Here is a 16,532-nt window from a genome sequence, read left to right as displayed (position 1 = left end):
CTGCCGCTGCTGCTGTCGGTCACTCAGGCGAACCCTCTGCCGAATGACCGCCCATCCTACTGTGAGTCCTCTCCTGCCCAGCGCACTTTGTACCCTACTGATGGTGTGTAGGTTCCGCCAGCGAATGGCTAGGCGACGGCCTTCTCGCCAGCATGCGCGTGCAGCAGCCCGGGTTCAAATGCTACGTCCAGAGCGTGTGCGCCGGCGAGCTCAACCAAGCCGCCCCTGCGACCACCACGCTCACGACCACCACGACCTTGACGACCGCGCTCGTCTCTTCCGCCACCAGTCTATCCACGGTGTCGTCTTTCGGTACGGAGTACCACTCGGCCAAGCAGACCAAAACCATCACTGTGGGCACTACGACGGCGGAGATTGTCGTCGCGACAGCCGTGGTCTATCAAACATCCACCGTCACGGAGACAGTGGTCGTGTCTACAAACACCGTCTCGTCGTATAGTGCCACAGAGACCGTCTTCTCGACCGCCTCGACCGACGTAAGTAAACAGCCAGATCGAGACCAGCGAGTATGCGCTTGGCTAACTGCTGCCCAGACCTTTACGACGGGGACGGGGACGGAATCCACATCCGTCACGGACTCGACAGTCACTGCCCGGCAGACGGCAGTAGACACGGTCGTCACGACGGGCACAGACTACGTCACCGCCACGTCGGAATCGACCAGCGTAGCCACCATCTACTCTACGGTGACTGGTAAGCAAACATCGTCCTGTGGCTTCTATGGGCGCTCCCCGTTAACATTTCAAAGACACCCAATTGAGCACAACCACCGTCTACACGATCTTCAGTACGGTACTGTTCAACAAACGCGCCATTGCCACGTCCTTGCCCGATCTCCCAGCCAGCTGGAAAGCCACTTACGGGCTTGATCATTTCCGCAGCGCCTGCTCATGTGTCGTGAAGAGCATCCCGACACCGTCGGCATCCGCAGTCAAGACGCAGACGTCGGTTGCTACAGTCTACGCCACCGTCAGCTCGGTGACGACTGTGTATGCCACCACTGGGGTGACATACACCTTGTCATCCGATGTGCTCGTCGAGACTACCGTCAGTGCCATTGGAACCCAGACGTTGAGTGTTACTGCCACATCTTCGGCCTCGACCACAACAACTGCGACCACTGATGTCACTACGACCACGACACTGCCTCTCGTCAGCACCGACGTCCAGATGGTGACGGCGACAGTGACGTCCAACGTCATCACGACGGTGACGGTCTTTGTGACTGCCACCACTACAGAGACCGTTTCCTCGACTCAGACGGATGCCACCACCATCACCTCGACAATCCAGACCGTCCAGGAGGTAGACAGCACGACGAGCATCACCAGCACCGCCACGACCGTCGACGTCTCGACGACGACCGTAGAGACCACCGCGACCGCGACCTGCACCTCGAGCCCCGTCGTGAACGGCGGCTTCGACACGGGCGCGCTGGCGCCGTGGGTCAAGACGCCCGCCGACGACACGCACACCGACTTCTCGGTCGTGGCGGGCGGCTACGGCGGCAGCCCGTCCAAGCTGTACTCGGCGAACCTGTACGGCAACAGCGTCATCGAGCTGTACCAGTTCGTCGAGTCGTGCGCCGGCACCCGCTTCGTCTGCACGTACAACTACTACTTCACCAACTACTACAACGTCGGCGGCAACGTGCCCTACGTCCATATCTACGTCAACGACGACAAGTACGCGCGCGGCGTCGAGTTCCCCTGGTCGGCCGCCGACACGGGCGTCGACAACTGGCGCCAGGGGTCTTTTAGCTTCACCTCCACGGGCCGCGATCAGATCTGGTTTGATTGTGGCAGCCCCCAGGCTAGGAAGGCGAATGGAAAGGCTCAGCCGAATAATGTTGCGCTGGACAATCTCGTGTGTACGGTAGCGAACTAGTATTATTATTTACATATTTCCATGTGACGGAAATTGCCAGCCAGCAAGATTAACGGGTAAACCCGTGTTGTCGAAATCGGACCCCAATTGGCCATGTTATCCCAAGGACCCGAGTATACTCTGTCCCACCTTCCCCTTTTGAATCGGCATGTGCTACCTCAAATGATATTGCATTTGCGCGACCTGCAAGGGCGCCACTGTTGTTTCCCGCACCCCCTCAAACAATGATCGTATGATGTAAGATAAGATGAGCTGCAGCAGGCAGCAGCCGCATACACCATCGGCAATCGTCCCTAACTACACACCCGGGTGCAGGTTGGAGTTGGGCCTCGCGTAGGCCTGCCTTTGTTTGCAGACCAATCTAAAAGAAACCTTCTTTCTCTAAACCTGACTGCCTGCGATAGCCTCCTGCAACCTTCTATCACCTGCATATCATTAATCAAGTCCAAAATGGAACGAAACAAGACACTCATTTACAAGCAATACACGCCGCTTAAGCCAGTGCCGGGCGAGCACCTCGTGGTAGAAGATATCCCATTTGACCCCAAGCGCGCGCCGACGCCCGGCGGCGTCACAGTGAAGAACATCCTCTTGTCACTCGACCCGTACCAGCGGGGTCAGATGCGGACGCTCGAGGACCAAAGAACCTACTCCCAGCCATGGGTGGAAGGCCGACCGGCCGTCGTAACCGCGCTCTCCACGGTCCTCGAGACGGACCACCCTGGATTTCGCCCGGGTGACCGCATCATCGGGTTCGCCGACGCAGCCGAGTACGCCGACGTGCCCGCGCTCGCGCCCGAGAAGGTCCTGGGCGTCCTGGGCGTCCCCGGGCTGGCCGCGTACGTCAGTTTCTTCGAATACGTACCGGCGCCGCGGGAGGGGAAGACGATGCTGGTGTCGGCGGCGTCCGGGGCAGTCGGGCAGCTCGTGGGTCAGCTCGGCAAGATGCACGGCATGAAGGTGGTTGGCAGCACGGGCGGCCCCGACAAGGTCGCCTTCGTCACCCAGGACCTCGGCTTCGACGCCGCCTGGGACTACAAGACGGAGCCGCCGGCCGAGGCGCTGGCGCGGCTGGCGCCCGAGGGGCTGGATGTGTACTACGACAACGTGGGTGGCGAGCTCCTTGAGACCGCTTTGGGACACATGAAAAATTACGGGACTATCGGTAAGCGCTTTTCTCCGTCCACAGGGAGCGGCTGCTATCCGTTTCCACCCCGCAAACTGAAAGGAAGTGATTGCTCTTCGTAAACTTACTAACGAGATGTGAATACAGTCGCCAGCGGCATGGTATCACAGTACAACATCCCGGATCAGGAGAAATACGGCGTCAGAAGTCTCATGAACATTGTGTTCAAACGCCTCTCAGTATACGGGTTCATCTGCTCAGATCCACAGCACCTGGAGAAACATGGACCCGCGTTCGGACGAGATATGTTGACCTGGATTGCTGAAGGCAAGATTAAGACCAAGGAAGAAATAGTCCATGGTCTGGATTCTGCACCTGATGCTTTCGGCAGGATGATGAGAGGCGACAAGTTTGGGAAAATGGTATTGAAAGTTGATTAAGTAGATTAACGGTGTAACAGTTTTCGTTCCCCCTCGTTCGTACTTCGTAATTTACCATTACACACCCGACTGCCTTCCATGTGATCGTGCGGTTTCGAAAGAGTCCAGCTGTATCGCCGCAAATGCAGATTCCTCCTCGTCTCCAGTGGCACGCGATGTTCCAGTCGTCTTACTGCGTTTGCTGTCGAGGGCGCGACGGCTTATCTCGGCAAATTGGCTGATGATGCCCATATACATGGGTCGGAGGACCGGTAAACAAGAGGCAATCAAGTAGCAGCCGGACCCTATCATGGCCCACATGACGATATCGGCAGAGTCCCAAGTCCCGTCTGTCAACACTCTCACTTTCACCGTAACGGGACGCGAAGATACCACTGGAATATCGAAAGATTACTCTGAACATCAGCAAATCTTCTTCGGGCTTGGGAGAACTAAATGAGTGAGCGAATGGAGATGAAGCTAACTCACATGCCACCCTTCAGGAATACCCCGGACAAGATGACCTTTTGCTTGGTAGAGATGTTTAATTTCCACACAATTGGCAAAGGTAATATGAGCATGACAATGTCAGTTGCGACGTTCGGGACGCACAGTCCGAACCAAAATCTGGGCGCGTCGATGCAGGAGGTGATGAACAGGTCGGGGTCCCAACGTGCGGAAAAGGGCCGGCAAGAGGCTAGGGAGGTAATGACGCCAGCGGTAGCGGTGAGGCTCACGATAACCATTAGAATGTAGTAGAAAGGGGGAAGGCCCCTTTTTGGGATTGGCCCCCACAATACCGTTTTAAATGGCCGCAACGTATGCTGGAGGCGGGGCCCTGAACAATAAACAATCGAGTTGTAAAATCGCAAGGTGTTCACCAGCTTCACTGACGCACCACCCAATGGTGTACAGAGTAGAGTAGCGCTTATGATATGATGCAGGCCCGCGTTCGTATCAAGCCGGCCAGTTGGGGTCTCTTACTTGTTTCTGAGGCTGAATGTATAAAGAATAACAATACTACGTTACAGAACACGTACTCCAAGGCAAAAGTTCTCCAATAAACGAGTGTAAAGGTGTCCTCACCCCGGTTCCCTTCCGACCCTCCCCTACATGTACAGCTCACCAGCGACCGGCGGCGAGATATAGGTCTCCTCGGTCGCGAAACTCAAGTGTAGTGCCTCTTGGCCCGTTTCCCTGGCCGCGTAGCACAGCTCCTGGGGCAGAGGCACGACGCCCCAGCGCAGCTTGGACTGGGCCAGCGTGACGAGAGCTTTCTTGATTCCGTCGTCATCCGCATCGGAACGGTGCGTTCCTTGTCCCGGCGGCTGCTCTTCTTCATCGTTGTCAGAGGAGCTTGTGCTGGTCAAACGATGCTGGCTACCTCGGACACTATTGAGGAGAGCCTCGTCTGCGCTGTAAACCTCGTCTGCAACGGAAGCCTCGTCTACACCGGAAGCCTCCTCTGAAATGGAAGCCTCATCTGTGGTGGGCACGGGCAGGAAAGCGTGGCATGCTGCGGACAGGACGAGAGAGTTGCAACCGCCGGCTACCATGTCGCCGGGAAGCCGGTACAGGCTGACGAGGATGGGGACTGGGGCCAGCGTGGCACCCACGACTAGCGTGATGAGTATGGCAAGTGGCGAATAGCTCACTGCTACGATTGACTCTGGATCCAAACCTCGGTTGCTGCTGCTGACTTCCATGTTGTTGCCACCCACGGATTTCCAAAAGCCTTGTTTGTTTTGTCAGGTCGGCTCATTGGGTAGCGGGTGGTTTAGCGAAAACTTACCGCCCTCTATAATGAGGAGGAATATAGAATTAGAAGTAAGCCAGTGGAGAAGGATGCTGATAAGGAGAAGCGGTATACCGAACTTGTAAGGTAGCTGAAGTCTCCACGTAACCGACTGCTTGCCTTCCGGAAAAGATACTCGTAGCGCTTTAAATGATGTACTGTAGCTATTAAGCTCTTTCTCCACGTGTATCCGTGTAAGAAGAGAGTTGTAGGCAAAATAGCACCATGATAAAATAAGCTGGCCAATATTCGCTAATATGAGGCCGCCGAGGAACGTACGGCCGAAAACGGCTTTCACTAGTAATGTGGCACCATCGTGTCCGAAAGACCTGCCACTATATTCGGGTTAGTATGATGCTTCAGTAGCCAGAAGACGGTTAGGTATTCAGGAAACGAACAAGTTATGATTATTACCCTCATATGCCATCACTGTCAAGATCGTCAATACTACTAGGGACGCGGCGACTGGTGCATAAGCGCGCCACCACGCCGAGCGAGGCATGATGGAACAAATTCTCCGTCTCTTTTGCTGCCACGCCCTCGCCCTCGGGACGTGTGACACAAAGGCGTATTCGTCCGAAATCTCAGCCAGAGGGTGAGGCAAAGCATACTCGAGCCGATGGAAATCACCCACGTCGCCACTGACGCCCGAAGTCGTCACATCCGGCTGGCAGAGAAAAGAGTTTATCGCATCGCCAGGTGTAACAAGTGACTCAGCCGGTAACAGCACGACGACGAGGGTGCATATGCTGACTTTGCAAAATACACAAATCACTACAACCAAGAGGATGTTATTGGCCACGTTGACTTTGCATTTCTCTGTTGGGCCGCGATGGGCCAAGCAGTATGCAACGGAGAGTGTGCTGAAGCTGTCGTTGTATCCAAGCTTTTGCTCAATCGTACTGAATGGCCCGGTCCTGTTTTTGAACATGATTGACCAGGCTTCTTCCGAAGATTTCATCATATTCTGATCATACTCCCGAAGAGCATCGGCTTGCCAGATACCCCGGGGATTGTGTTGCATGCGGTCCCAGTAATAACCCAGAGCGCCGGAACACACGGCATTATCACCGTGGCTAGGTTCCTCGCAAGAAACATCTTCGAGTGTGTCTGAAGGTCGCTTGTGATGAGTACATTGGGTATAATACCAGAGGGAGTTCAAATCATCTCGAGGGATATGTTGGTCCAAGTTGGTCTTCGTTAAATTGGGGAGATCATCCTGGGGATCGGCGTAGACCTCGGCGCGTATCCATCCATCGCGGTTTGGGCCCGCGTCGACTATCACGATAACATCTCCGTAATTCTGTCGGGAGCTGCAAGAACAGTATTCGCGCCGACATTCTTTGCTTGAAAGATGGTCCCAGGGGTCTCGCCCCTCCCCTCTCAATGAGCCAGTCATTTCCGAAAAGGCTCTGTGGATGGACGAAGACTCATTCCAGTATTCGGATATTTCAGTGAATTTGCCATAGGACGAATACCAATATTTGTCCCATTCACTATATGTACTATCCATGACAGTGGTGTTGTACACAGGACTTGGTCGTCCCCCTGGTGCTAAGCTCGCTCCCGGTAGAAAGAATGACGCTCCATGGAGAAATTGTTCGGTGGCGATAGTAAGGTTCCAGGCCGACCCCTCGTAGGCAGTCTCATAGATGGCAGAATTGAAAAGCAAATGGATGGGTAACGATGTGATGATTAGCAACGCCCAAAGGCATTGCTTAAATCTAGACAGAAAGGGCAGATTTTTAAGAGACGGGATGCCGATCTCCAGTGAGGACAATTTGCGATGCGCCAAGTTGATCTCCTCACGAGATGGCGCATTAAGGATTTGCATAAAATAGTTAGAGCTTCCTAGGACCGCGCTGGACACTATATTAAGTGTCAAGTGTAATATAATATTCAAGTAGCGGCTGTTTTTGCAGCTGCCGTAGAATAGGACTGTGTCGCTCTGCAGGGAAGATTCAGGCCGGGAAGCACTAATAATGAGGCAACACAGGAGAACAAAGCCCGATGCAAAGGCCGCAAGGGCATTGAACGCTCCTGTGCGTCTCCATCCGGTTGATCGCAACGCTTGGAAGAACCCGGTTTGCCCTCCTCCGGGTTGAGGAGAGGAAATAGAAAGCATTGTTCGGGAGGTCGTTGCGCGTAGAGAGGGAGTTGTAACCTGAGTGTTTGGATCGACAGCCTAGAAGGTGAAAAAGATGGTGAGCATAAGACGATCTGTACAATATCAATGTCCGCTTTCGGGAAACGCGGCTTTTGGGATGGGAACACGACAGCTCTTGGCGGTTGGCATGGTTGTTTAGGGCGCCTGTGAGTGGTTCATTACACCTGATTACGCGCCCATGCCGTCGACACATTGACGCCTCTGAGACGGAGCTGATGTTTACGGCGTTTTTCGTCCAATCAAATCATCTAGTAATAGCCAGCCTGCTTGAAAAGAGAGACATGAGCGCCACAGGGCGGTGGCGGTGGTTGCAGTAATTCAGCATGCTAAAAATAGCTGTCAGCGAGGTGGGTGCTCAGCTTGTTACTAACACTTGTCCGTAAGATTCAGGTTGCTCAGACCCTTTCTAGCCAGGTTCATAAGATCACCACATCTCCCCATATTAACTTCATCGCACTCACAAATCCTCAATCCAAACTAGGGTCCAGTCATGGAATCGAATAACAGACAGAATTACGGCTGGACTACCCTTGAAGTCACAGATTTGGCCAATGTGGAACTAAGAAACTTCAACACCCCAGACCAACCTTCACCTGCATCTTCGGATTTGGAAAGCGATAACACATCTCAGCAACAAACTACGGGCCAAGGAGTTGATGGTTACCGATCTCAATCCACGGCTCTATCCGTACTCCTCCTAGCCGGACACAGATTTGTGAGATGGCTGAAGAGAATACTAGCCTTCATCTGGGCTGGACTGCAATCTCACGAAAGGCACCAGTCCTCGGTTCCTATCACTGGAATCTTACGCTGCTCTCGCCTAATTTTCATCGCGTTATGGCTTGCAATAGCACTCCTGTCGTTCGAGTTCTCCGCCCTAGAGAGCCTTGGCATAGTAAGTAATGTCTTCAATGGAACGCATGAGTAAATAATTAGCTGCTACTAACTAATAAGATAATGCCTAAGTTGATTTGGTGTACAATCCAACTGATCGACAACTTTCATGGCCAGCCTCCCGAGATCACATTCATTCCTCATATGATATTTGAAGTAATCTTTACTACTACACCTATTCTTCCAACGTTCTTAAATTACTTAATAAAGTTTCCTTTATCCTATATTCATACTATATTTTATTATAATATCCGATTTTATAGTATAGCTAACGTTATCCTTTGTATTTTAATACTGTAAGTTATTATTTAAATTACTATATTTATGATTTTATAATTAATGAAAAGTTTAACTAGTATACTTGAATGCACTCTTTTATGGCGCACTTTCAAGCTTTACCCTCGACTCCCTAGGAACTGCCGGGAATTGAAACGAACTGTTATCTTCACAGAGGCGGGTGGGCCGCTTACATTTGTACACAACCTAAAGGGAGTTATCACGCATCGAAGGCAGTCTATAGACTCTCTTCAAGAGAGTTAAAACCAGGCTGTACTGTGAAAATGTCACCATGCCGCTCCAGGAGAGCTGCAGGGCGTGGGACGTTTCCGAGAGCTGGGCTGAGTTCTCTTAAATGCGTGGGCTGATTCATCATGGAACATGTCACTCGCATTACCCTAGGATATGGCGAGAAACCTCAAGCATTCAACCCGCGCGGATGAGCAAACCTCAACAACTCGGGATCCTGCAATAACCGATCATGACAACTCTCTTCCAAGCAAACGCATATCTCCACCCCCTCGTCATTGCCACCCACACCACCACCCCCAGCCAAATTCTTCTTCACCCCTGCCCGCGACGGCAGGACGAACACGTACCCCTCGAACTGCGGATGCGGCCAGCGCATGGCCCGGGGCAGCCCGAACCCGAAATCGTGCTGCTCGTAGGGGGTCATGGCCTGCCAGCTGGTCCCCGCGAGGTCCATGCCCAGGAACGAATCCATGGCGATGGCGATGTAGCGGCGGTCCTCGAGCCCCGCGACCCACTCGGGCAGCTCGGCGGCGTACTGCGGCGTGATGGACCGAATGGACGCGCGGACTGCCGCGGCGAGCCGCGGAAGGTTGTCATCCGCCGCCACCAGCTGCTCGATGGAGCCGCTGGATACGCGGGGCAGGGCTACGGCGTTGCCCAGGAACCGGGCGGGCAGCGGCGGCTCCAACAGGTTCCGCGTGTTGACGGCGTGCGCCAGGATGACCTCGTTGCCCCGGTCCGGCTTCAGGAGGGGCAGCTTGGCGCGCGTGATGGTCTTCCACAACAGGGCCATGATGCAGTCGTACGTGGATACCCACTTCTCCGCGGCCTCCTCCTGCGAGCAGGCCTTCTTGAGCTCGGCCGCGCTGCTTCGCGGGACGTGCCACATGCGGACCTTGAGGTTGGGCATCTGGAAGCCCGGCGGCGGGGCCGGCGGCGGGGCCCCGAGGTTTTTGAAGATGGGGAACTTGCCGTCGAGCGTCTTCCAGCGTTCGGCGCCCGGCTTCGGGGCACTCAGCTGATCTCGAACTGTGTTCGCTGGGTCGACGGGCAAAAAGGCCTCCCCGCGTGAGGCCGCCGCGGCATTCTCGGCCCACGTTGTCAAGAAGCCGTTGCAGCCGGGCCCATCGGAGCAGTTGTGGTGGATGGCAGCCGCTAAGATAAGGCCGCCCTCGATGAAAGTGACCTGGAAGGCCGAGATTATGGTAGCGTCGTCGTCTGCGTTCTCGCCGAGGGGCGAGAAGAGCTGCTTTTCCGTCACGATCTTGGGCAGCACCTTATGCCCGTCGATCAGTTGGACCGGGAAGTCATTGGATTCGAGATATGCAAACGATGGGAGGTCATTGTTGCCCGAGTTCGATGCATCTTTAACGAAGAGCCCAACCGTCGAGTCCTCTTTCTTGGTGACCCACATGCGGCCGTTGGTCGCGTCCATGCGTAGCACCCCCGCAAGTATGGGATACTGTCCCAGCGCAAAGGCCAGCCCGTTGCTCAGACTCTCCACGATATGACTGCGGTTGGTGTCCGGGGGCAGCTCGAATATCTCGGATATCTGCACGTATATCTTGGGCATGGTGTGATCCATATCCGAGAGATCAAATCGATCCGGCCCTGGGTCGCCTTCCAGCGGCCGAACGCGAATCTCCTTGTCGTCCATGTTATTGATGTTGAATTTTGTCTTTGGAAATTGTAGTTTTGGTGAAAGCGGGCAAAAGACCTTGAAATAGGGTTTGACAGTTGGTAGAGTCTCTTCTCTGGCGGAAATTATTTATATAAATTCGAAGATGCTATAACCCCCGCTTCTATTCGATTAATAGTTACTCCCGGGAAGGTTGACATTGATAGAATTGAGTTGGGGACAGATAATGCCATGTAAAGGCTCAGGCTTATCGCACGACTATATATGGGCCGACGACCCCTGTTTGGGACTAATCTGTGCGGCGCAGCCCTAGAAGTGGCAATCACAACGACTCTTTCTACCCCGGTGTAATCACCACCGAGGTGCCTGTTTCATGCTTAGCTTGTTACTAGACCCCGGTAACAGGGCCGACTTCACCTCCTGTCTTCAGCTCGGCCATCACCACTTACTCGTTTCATTTCGCTGTCGCTGTCCATACAACCGACATGTCAATTTCTTCAGCTTCAATCAACCTACTAAAGGCCCGGATATCTAACCGAACCCGAGTCTTCGTCGGTGGCGACAATACTGGAGAGAGATGGTGGGCCACAACTCGGACCAAGAAGGGTTTATGATGGCCGTGGGTGTGGTAGGAGCGGTCATGGGGACTTGGAACGGAACGATAATTTCCAAGGCGTCAGGGGGGAAGTGACAAACTCCGAATAGTAATACGCTGGATCCCGATAGCCTGAGGCAAGCGTACGGGCAGCGGGGAGACGTTGGTAGTGTGCCGCGCAGACATAGCCACTTGGGAATACGCGCACAAGAACGTAATTAATGTGACATTAAGTATTTCATCAAATGATACAAATCTCCTCTGACGCCAGCTCTAGGAAATATTGCGGCGTCACCCTCACGAATCCCACCCCAACTCGCCTGTATGAGGCATTTTCTGAAGACATTTTAACTAAAAGGAGGCCAATGTAATCTTCCTGTTGTAGTGAAACAAAAGGTTTGTATATCAGTATATGACAAGCTTTTATCAGTTTCCGAGCGTTTACTTACATATCTTGTTTCAGGGGCTAGTGGGATTCTTGTATCTTTAGTAAATCTACCAAATCGATTAGCATAACATGGTGAGAGAGGGCCTTCCAAAACATACATTAAATGGCCCCAGAGCATAGTACCCATCAAAGGAAGGAAGGAGACTGTGCCATATTCTTCGCGGTCGAAGACGGCCATCCCCCGGAACCTTTTGGTTTCAGGACCAAACCCATCGATGAGACGAAACATCGGCTGACAAGTCCAGTCCGAGATAAAGTCACGCATCCCCTGGAATCCAGTGGACGGAGTACCTGAGCCGGAACTGTTTTCGTCACAGGCAGAGTCTTCATCGTCACGAATGACTTCCGTATGGCATAACGCTATACGGCCCTCGACTGCGAAAGCTCCAGAGGCTTCTATTCGCGTCTTTCTGCCACCGACGATTGGCAGTAAACGAGTGTGGTTGGTCGCGAAGGTCTTTTGCGCCCCGTTTGATGCCCAGGCCCATGACGGGATTTCGTCTATATCCTCGGACTTGGGCACCGACCGATTGACCACCCAGAGGAGCTGCCCCGGAAGTCCGGATAAGAAAGCACCTCGGTTGTACATATCCTTGATCCTGATCTTCAAGAGCTCGGTGGCGTACCCCTGAAGAGCTATGAGGCGGTCGTGCTTGTATGTGAGTTGTCGCCTCGAGTAGTCCTCCAGTACGTGGTCCCATCCTTTCTGGAGCTTGAGGTCTGATTTAGACTCAAGGCCCTTCTCGTCCAGGTGCATCTCTTTGCATATCCAGGTCGGGCCTCCAGGCATGAAATGGATAGACCTCCTTGCAAAGTGCGCCTCTTGCAGAGCCCATCCCCTTTTCTGGAGAGGACCGTCCATGGGAGAAAGACTCATCGGCGAGTTATTGATAGAGGTATGTACGCACCCTTGGATCTGCCCGGTTTCGGTGTAGTAGGGAAGGTCTAACGAGGTCAGGTCCCTGGGTTTGACCACAAAACAACCCTCTTGTGCACTTGAAGATCCAGATGCGGCAAGAACCAAGAACGCCTGTTCATAGACGGCCCCCATGCGCCCAGCCTCGTATTTCCAATCTTGTGTGTCTCCTTGAATGATACAGAGACCATCGATCCACAGGTACCGTATCCCGAGAGATCGGGTAACATCAATTGCGTCCTGGAAGGTCTTCGGTAACAATTCAAACTCGATGCCCCTGAGGCGATCCTGAAGGGTCTCCCTGGTTGTAAGGAATGTTTGTGTGGTTTGGGGTCCCCAACAATAGCTAAGCGCGCAGTAATTCCCACGTTCCCCCTTGCTTTCGAGGAGGACTATGCCCGTGTCGTTAGACGCGCCTAGATCCAAAACACGAGTGGGCAGCTCCGGCCCCATCACGTCGTCGACTGGATTCCCCGATATTGTCTTGACGCAGTCTTTGTGCTTGGAACGGCATTCTTGAAGCCATCTATTGTAGAGGCCCATCGCCTCTTGGCTGCTGTCCGTCACCAATGGTGCGGCTGTACTAATTATCCCGGATGCAGCGGCAGGTGTTTCTAAAGCGAGCTAGTTAGTGAACCCTGATGCATGAGAGCGAAGAAGGGGAAATGATACCTCTATCAGCCCAAACAGACATCTTTATGGGATCCATTACCCATCTCTCATCCGCGTCTATAACTAACAGCTCGATTGCAGCTAGTTGCAGGGCATAATCTAGGAGTAGATAAAATCTAACAGAGCAATCGGATATGTTTATCTGTGGCTCGCGCCCCAGATCCTCTTCCACATGTTGATGAATGTAGTTGCAAAGGTGACAGTCCCGAGCCTGGAGCCAAGCGCCGTCCACACTGGCAGCAGCAACTCGAGTGTCACTGCTGCTGGTGCGCGCCTCGAGCAAGATCTGGGCCCACCATACACGGCAGGTCTTGCATAAATCCATAGTAATTCTGTATCTTGTACCTTTGTCGTATCTGCTCAAACTGCGTGGCTTGCCAATCAACGCAGCGGGAGGCAAGTGGAAAAAGCTGCCCTTGGCAAAAGAACACGACACAAGTCATAATGCTTGAGCGGGGTAGTCAGCTTACCCCACAATGTCTGACTAATTAGCTTGTTCGACTGTCAGCGTCAACTATCAACTATACGATCTACTAAAGGGGTGGATAGCTTGCTCAGGGGCTTGACCAGATCCCTCTCATGATACAAACTGAGCGGCTCACACCCTACTTTGCCAGAACGTCCGGATAACTAGACTATCCTTCTCAGTATTTTCAAAGTCATCTTTCTCCCTCTCTACATCCCATGCCAGATCGTTGACCACCGCCAAGACGCGTAGCTTTACTCTCGTCTCCTTGTCTTCCACCAGGCTCAGCAGACTTTTGAGAAGTGCCATTCGGTGGGATATCTTCGTCTCGGTGGCGCATCGGCACTGGTCCACCCGATCCAGCACAACCCAGACGGTTCTACCTGGTTCAAGTGTATTGAGAGCCCTGAGGACCACGTTCCTGAGAGCATGGTGCACCTTGCGCCTATTGCCAGGTTCGTTCGCCCGGACCACTCTGTAGTCTTCAATTGCCTTCAAAAGCAAATCATACGCTGCTTTGTTTCTGAGGCCCTCACTGTGTTGACTCAAAAGGCGATACACAAGGGTTGATAAGGTATGATCGAACGTATCGTCCGCGCGGCGCTCCCCAAGTATGAGAAACGCATAAAGCTCCGGTGGCGAAGACCGACTCAGTTTCTGGATGAGTCGTATAGCGATGGGAGACAGCCAGCAGTGGGCTGCTGCGGCTACATAGTTCCGGCCAGCCAGAACGAGCATGCGCGACCTGGGTGAGTCCAGCCAGTTGCTGAATATGGCATCTCCTTCGACTTTGGCCAGTCTCTCTTCAAACCCTATCCCAGGGATGTAGTTTACGTGAAACTCCTTGTTGACGCTGGTTTTGCGGCCTTCGAGTGCTCGTAGTTCCTCTGTCAACGAGTAACTATCAGCTCCCAAGGCTTGGCGAATCCCGTCCAAGTCCTTCCTGTCTTGGTTCTCCAGTAGAGCTGCATTACTGCGTTGAAGAACTGTATTATCCGCAATGAGTTACTCTAGCCGCGTATGGTCTTGAAAATGATTCTTAACCTTAACCTGGGCTCTCCATGAAAGCCCTGGAATAGGTATTGGTTTCGAGAGAGTCGTGGGTTTGGGCAAACGTGTTCAACTTACCTAGAATATCGTCCCTTAGTTGTCTGATAGTCGCGAGTTGTACCTTGTTCAAGTCCTTGACTTCGTTCAAGCTTTTGTGTAGCAACTCTTCGCTAACGTCATGAACCGCAGTAATCGCACCCTGCACACTGGCCGCCTTATCGTCTAACGACGTTGTGCTCCGTAATGACTTCATTATTCGTACTAACCAAAGCATCCATTAGCACCTTGGCTTTGGGAAATCATGGCAATCTGGATTGGAAAGGACCCACGAAAGCAACCATGGTCGTAGTAGTCCACCACAGCGGTGCAGAATTGAACGAAGCTGTTGTAAGTGATCACAATCTTGGATTGAATCTGCTGATCCAATCCATGGTGTTCCTTGTAGATGTTGCGGTAAAGGCTCAGACCTAAGAGTCGGTCCTGAATGGCTATCAACATTTCGTTGATCCGCGTCTCAGTCGACTGTCGATTCTTCGCTACCTTAGATAGGATGATTAGCCATGTTGATGGTGCAAACGAATGCTCGAACGGGAAGTGACATCATACTGCAAAGACGAAAGTGATGGTGCCAATAGCTATACCAGCATAGGGGACCCCCGAATCCTTGATCACATCTATGATCGGACCCAGTGCCTGCATGGATCGCCAGGCGTACCAGCAACAGGGAGTTTACTAAGAGATATTACAGAGCCACCGGGTGTCGGGAAAATCACCACGGCAGAAATCATAGCTGTGGCGGCTAAGAAGCCGCTCTTCTCAGTCAGCGTGGCCAACATGGGCACGAAAGCAAAACATGTTGAGAAAAATCTCGAAAAGATTTTTGCCCTGGCCACAAAATGGGAGGCAATATTGTTGATGTGAGATCTTATGTACTTCTATCTTATGAGAAGCGATCACTAATTTCCCGTCTAGTGACGAAGCCGATGTCTTTCTGGAGAGCAGAGGCCGCGGTGGCATCGTCCAGTCAACCGAGAAGAACGCCCTTGTGTCGGGTGAGTTTCAAACTATTCTACGTATAGTCAGTTGTGACAATACCCAGACTAACGATGACCGGTCTCGCTCGCAGTATTTCTGCGCGTTCTCGAGTATTACCAAGGCATAATGATTCTTACAACGAATCAGATCTCCGAGTTCGACATCGCCATCCCTTCGCGAATCCATGTCGCCATCCAGTATAAGGAACTACGGGACGACCAGACGCGAGATATCTTCAAAGGCTTCCTAGATCGGCTCCATAGAGATGATCGGATTGAAGACTACTCATCCATTCTGGGGTGGCTTGAGGACGGCGTTTTCGATGAGAAACTTGATGGCCGGCAGATTCGCAACATTATCACCGCAGCGCTAGGTCTCGCACGCGCCGAGGAGGAGTTTCGCAACGGCAACGGAAGGCTCTCTAAGACGCACATGAAGACGGCATTCCTTAACGTTAAGAGCTTTAAGAACCATTTCTCGGAGCAGATGACCCAGTATAAGAGGACGCAGGGGAAGCTGATCGGGAGTAACCCGCTATCATTGGTGAGTGGCGGCGTTGTACTTACTTTTCAGTGTCTTGACATGTCCCAGTTCAAAGACCGGCCCTGTGCCCTGTGCACAGGCTGGGTTTCGTCAAGGGAGACCGGAAGCGCAAGGCCTCTAATTTCATATAAGGCGTTGAGACATTGCACAGGTCAGCATTTTAGCTCACGGGTAAAAAGCCATTCGCAACATCCACAATAGTAACTTCGAACATCGATTCTACAAACCCACATGGGCTGTGAGCGAAGCGAGTGATATTGAGTCGTGTCATCCTAAGTAGCATCGGCTGACAGCCATGAATCTCATTAGGGATATTTAGCTCAAAATTTCG

General features: G+C 52.8%; 7 protein-coding genes across 7 annotated transcripts; 3 read left to right on the top strand and 4 right to left on the bottom strand.

Annotated features, from left to right (window-relative positions):
* Window positions 1-152: 152 nt before the first annotated feature.
* On the top strand, window positions 153-1,908 carry PG998_010205 (uncharacterized protein; the record flags this gene model as incomplete). The annotated part of the gene is made up of 3 exons (XM_066877021.1): window positions 153-497; window positions 555-714; window positions 770-1,908. 3 exons carry the CDS (start codon window positions 153-155, stop codon window positions 1,906-1,908), a joined length of 1,644 nt encoding a protein of 547 aa, XP_066729177.1.
* A 450-nt stretch (window positions 1,909-2,358) lies between these two features.
* PG998_010204 (uncharacterized protein) lies at window positions 2,359-3,474 on the top strand (the record flags this gene model as incomplete). The annotated part of the gene is made up of 2 exons (XM_066877020.1): window positions 2,359-3,073; window positions 3,182-3,474. 2 exons carry the CDS (start codon window positions 2,359-2,361, stop codon window positions 3,472-3,474), a joined length of 1,008 nt encoding a protein of 335 aa, XP_066729176.1.
* A 1,088-nt stretch (window positions 3,475-4,562) lies between these two features.
* On the bottom strand, window positions 4,563-7,373 carry PG998_010203 (uncharacterized protein; the record flags this gene model as incomplete). The annotated part of the gene is made up of 3 exons (XM_066877019.1): window positions 4,563-5,188; window positions 5,246-5,583; window positions 5,647-7,373. 3 exons carry the CDS (start codon window positions 7,371-7,373, stop codon window positions 4,563-4,565), a joined length of 2,691 nt encoding a protein of 896 aa, XP_066729175.1.
* A 1,630-nt stretch (window positions 7,374-9,003) lies between these two features.
* Window positions 9,004-10,494, bottom strand: PG998_010202 (transferase family-domain-containing protein; the record flags this gene model as incomplete). The annotated part of the gene is made up of 1 exon (XM_066877018.1): window positions 9,004-10,494. One exon carries the CDS (start codon window positions 10,492-10,494, stop codon window positions 9,004-9,006), a length of 1,491 nt encoding a protein of 496 aa, XP_066729174.1.
* A 1,036-nt stretch (window positions 10,495-11,530) lies between these two features.
* Window positions 11,531-12,978, bottom strand: PG998_010201 (HET-domain-containing protein; the record flags this gene model as incomplete). Its single annotated transcript, XM_066877017.1, has 2 exons — window positions 11,531-11,537; window positions 11,618-12,978. The coding sequence occupies 2 exons, from the start codon at window positions 12,976-12,978 to the stop codon at window positions 11,531-11,533; spliced, it is 1,368 nt and encodes a 455-aa protein (XP_066729173.1).
* Window positions 12,979-13,705: 727 nt separating this feature from the next.
* Window positions 13,706-14,876, bottom strand: PG998_010200 (uncharacterized protein; the record flags this gene model as incomplete). The annotated part of the gene is made up of 2 exons (XM_066877016.1): window positions 13,706-14,538; window positions 14,702-14,876. 2 exons carry the CDS (start codon window positions 14,874-14,876, stop codon window positions 13,706-13,708), a joined length of 1,008 nt encoding a protein of 335 aa, XP_066729172.1.
* Window positions 14,877-15,457: 581 nt separating this feature from the next.
* On the top strand, window positions 15,458-16,322 carry PG998_010199 (uncharacterized protein; the record flags this gene model as incomplete). Its single annotated transcript, XM_066877015.1, has 4 exons — window positions 15,458-15,540; window positions 15,596-15,675; window positions 15,750-16,201; window positions 16,257-16,322. The coding sequence occupies 4 exons, from the start codon at window positions 15,458-15,460 to the stop codon at window positions 16,320-16,322; spliced, it is 681 nt and encodes a 226-aa protein (XP_066729171.1).
* Between the last annotated feature and the right edge of the window lie 210 nt (window positions 16,323-16,532).

Source organism: Apiospora kogelbergensis (assembly GCF_038363985.1).
Source record: "Apiospora kogelbergensis strain CBS 113332 chromosome Unknown utg000006l_segment0_segment0, whole genome shotgun sequence".
Classification (NCBI taxonomy): domain Eukaryota; kingdom Fungi; phylum Ascomycota; class Sordariomycetes; order Amphisphaeriales; family Apiosporaceae; genus Apiospora; species Apiospora kogelbergensis.
Note: the sequence above shows the minus strand (reverse complement) of the source record. Positions and strands in the feature narration are given on the sequence as shown.